The sequence below is a fragment of the Oryzias melastigma genome, linkage group LG6 (genome assembly GCF_002922805.2).
Source record: "Oryzias melastigma strain HK-1 linkage group LG6, ASM292280v2, whole genome shotgun sequence".
NCBI classification, from domain to species: domain Eukaryota; kingdom Metazoa; phylum Chordata; class Actinopteri; order Beloniformes; family Adrianichthyidae; genus Oryzias; species Oryzias melastigma.
In genome coordinates this window covers 28,017,885-28,021,245 of record NC_050517.1, presented here as the reverse complement: position 1 = coordinate 28,021,245, position 3,361 = coordinate 28,017,885, and the positions used below count along the sequence as shown (strand labels likewise).

The 3,361-nt window shown below is 40.4% G+C and overlaps 1 protein-coding gene across 2 annotated transcripts in view; it reads left to right on the top strand.

The window, feature by feature from the left end:
* Nucleotides 1-927, top strand: part of kiaa0513 (KIAA0513 ortholog) — a 22,743-nt gene extending 21,816 nt beyond the window's left edge. For both annotated transcript variants that reach the window (XM_024282347.2, XM_024282346.2), the window contains one exon: nt 5-927. In XM_024282347.2, the coding sequence (XP_024138115.1) occupies nt 5-54 (50 nt within the window). In that variant the 3' untranslated portion in view covers nt 55-927. The remainder of the gene's footprint in view (nt 1-4) is intronic.
* The last annotated feature ends 2,434 nt before the right edge of the window (nt 928-3,361 follow it).

The window sequence follows — 3,361 nt, the reverse complement described above, 5'->3', positions numbered from 1 at the left end:
ACAGAACAATACAAGCAGCTGAGCGACTACATCGAGAAGATGGAGGCCGAGTGACTCTAAGGACGACCTGACAGCCCCTCACCAGATCTGAGTTTAGCAATAAGTCCGTCTTTACGCTCCAGAAACACACGGCGTGCAGGTCGCATATCTTTGTGTTGGTCATCCTGTGCTGCTCGTTGTGTCTTTTTTTCCAAGTGTTGTGTATTCTTGAAGCAATAAGACGTAAATGTGTCGTAGCTAGATGGTCATTTCTGGAAGTAAAGAGTTCATCTCAGGCTGTTTTGGACATGAAGCCTGGAGCTTTATCGGTCTCTGAGGCGGGTAATGATGTTTGTATTTGTTAAGCACAAACAACGTTGTGAGTCTGAAGAAAAACACGTTTAATCTTTACAAAAAAGAGGGAACTTGCGTCGCCGTACGTGTTTGTGAAGGTGAACCTGCTCTTTACTTTCACACATTTCAGAGCCGCTTTAAATCAAATTTTATTTTTGTCTTTTAAACCCTCAATGTTTGCCCCCCCCCCAAGTGCCTTTTGTGGAAATCCTAAACCTGCGTGACGTTGCTTCGGTCCTGCTGCATGCTGCATGTGCAAACCCACAGGTCGCTGTTGTAACGCCGTCCCGCCACCGTGAGGCAGCATCTGTTCACAGCATCTTTCAGACTCACAACCTGCTTTAAAGTTGTGTAAATATTGTGCGTCCCTTCTGTGTAAGTGTACATGTGCATTCTGTCTCTGTGGGCATTCAAACCTTTATTTAAACGCTGGTGCATTGACGTAAGCATCCGTGTGTTTTCCGCCCTACAAATGAAACTGAAGTGTTGATGCGTGTCAGCTCGCCTCGTCACATGTGTGTGTTTGTGTATTCTCAAGTGGAATTGTTCATTGTCCCAAAACAGTTCAGTGTTAATAAAACTTGATGAAATCCCTGCTGTGATTTAGTGTTTTAAGGATCCACACATTTTCAAGTAGGAGCTAAAGAAATCCTTATGTGTGTTGTTGAAGTTCAGACTTTGAATTAGCTGGAACGAAAATCCGTAGAGCGACCGTGAACGATGACCCAAGATATTTAAACTCCTCCACCTGAGGCAGGAGCACTCCACCCACCCAGAGAGGGCAAACCATCCCCTCAGACATGGTGGTTCTGACCCTCATCCCAGCCGCTTCCCACTCGGCTTAAACCGCTCCAATACATGCTGGAGGTCCAGACTCAATGAAGACAACAGGACGACATCATCTGTAAAGAGGAAATAAACATACAGAAGAAATGTTCTTGGACTTCACATTCATGGTGATGTTGTAGTTTATATTTAGAAAAAAAACACGTTTTCCCATTTTTAAAAAATATATATATTGCTCTAGTTGTGAAGGTTTATAATCTGGATATACTTAAAGTTTTTTTTAAAAAACTACTTAGAAAAAAAACTCGACATTTGACATTTTTTTCCTGTTTTTGTGAAGGTTCAGTATTTGAATATATTTGATCAGTTATTCTTTACTAACTGCATATTTATACTTTAAGACATTTGTTTTAGCTCCGCCTCTGCGTAAAATGATAATACTAGTAAGATCAAGAATGAATGCTTGTTATAAATGTTCTAGTCTAGATGTGTGTGGCTCTTCTGTTTTGGAATCACTGCATCTTCAAAAAGTCAAAACCTCCTCCTCCTCCTCCCTTTTCCTTCCTCTCCTGTTTCCCTTTTGTCCAGCTGGTGGCGCCACAGCAGTGCAGCATTTTCTGTCGTAGTGAGGCGATTCATTCATGAGACAAACCCACCTTCTTGTCTTGTTTGACTGAACCAAAACAGGGCTAAAAAACGTTCAAGGCTTTAAAAACAGAATGGATGATCTTCACTGAACCTTCAGGGAACCAGGAGCTCCTGAATACCAGCTAATTTAGCCACAAATGGACTTTTCTGTGAGTGTTTGCTGTCACAACAATCACAGCTCTGAAGGAAATTTGATTGTCTTAGAGAAATTTACCACACTGTTAGGACAATAAGTGAAAAATTGGCACCGCATCGGCAGATTTTCTATAAATAAGCAAAAATAATCGGCCACAAATGGTCTTATTTATAAGTCTTTTATCATTTTAAGTCACTAGGACTTCAAATAAAACAAACTCTGATTATTTTGTATTGATAAACTTTGATGAAGAGATTATTTTTCTTGCAAGACAGAAAATAAAACATTTTTTGAACAAAAGTCTTTTCACTTTCTAAAAATTCCGTTCTCTCTCTGCCTGCATCAGTCGGCTGGTTTCGACATGTGGAGCAAAAACAAAAAAGGGGGACGGTTTGGAGATGTAACCCATCAGTGCAGGAAAATCAAAGATTGTTAAATGCTAAAAAGACAGCAAAGGAAAATAAAACTCCAATGAAGAGAAACAGAAGTCAGTGTTTGTGGGATAAATTATCCGGAGGAAATGAGGTTTAGATTCAGAAAAACTAAACCATCATTAAGAGCTAAACAGAAGAGAAACAGGTTCTAGTGGGCCAAAGAGAAACACTCAGACAGATCTCCTCCGTGGAGGTTAGAAATGGTCGAAATATCTTTAATACCTAAACCAAAGCATGAGGCAGAAAGTTCCTGAACACCAGAGGAAGTCCTGTCTGTGTTCATCTGCATCATATAAGCTGAGTGTTGATGGCAACAATGAGTGTTTCAGTGTGTGAGAATCAGTCCGAGTTGTCCTCCTGTCTGTGTTTTCAGCTCTTTGTGTAAATAAACAGCAGTCACGCTGGCTGCACTGCGATTGGATGCAACGTAATGAGCTGTGAAAGGGCAGTCAGCAGTGTGACACTGTGAGCTCTGTCTAATTAATGCCAGGCCTTCAGACGCATGAAACGGGCTGGAGGAGAGAGGAAAATCAGCTGGAACGAGAGAAAGTGTGCGACCTACAAGGACAATAAAGAGGAAATTTACATTTAAATATGAACATTTTCTGTAAATTCCATTAAAATCTCAATTAACTACATTTTCAGAGGTCATTTATTGATGATTATGTAGTTTTGGGCAAAAAAATCAAGTCGTTTCTAAGACATAATTTCTACAGAGTGACAGGAATTCTGGGCGGAAGTAACCCTCCACTAATATCCCATGATCCCTTTGTTTACACTCTCTTCCGCTAGCTTACAGCCCCTCACAACCCCAAACTAACATGAGTGAGAAATACTGGAGCTCCCCAGTCATACTGTTTGAGCCAGATGCTAGGAAAATGAAGACGTTAGAGGATCTATTTGTCTGTAAATGGATGCATCAGTTGCTGCACCACAACTACAAGCTTTTTCAAATGTCTACTTCTGATCCATCGGAATTTTTTAATTAGAAATACTCAAAAATGCAGTTTTAATCTTAGATTAT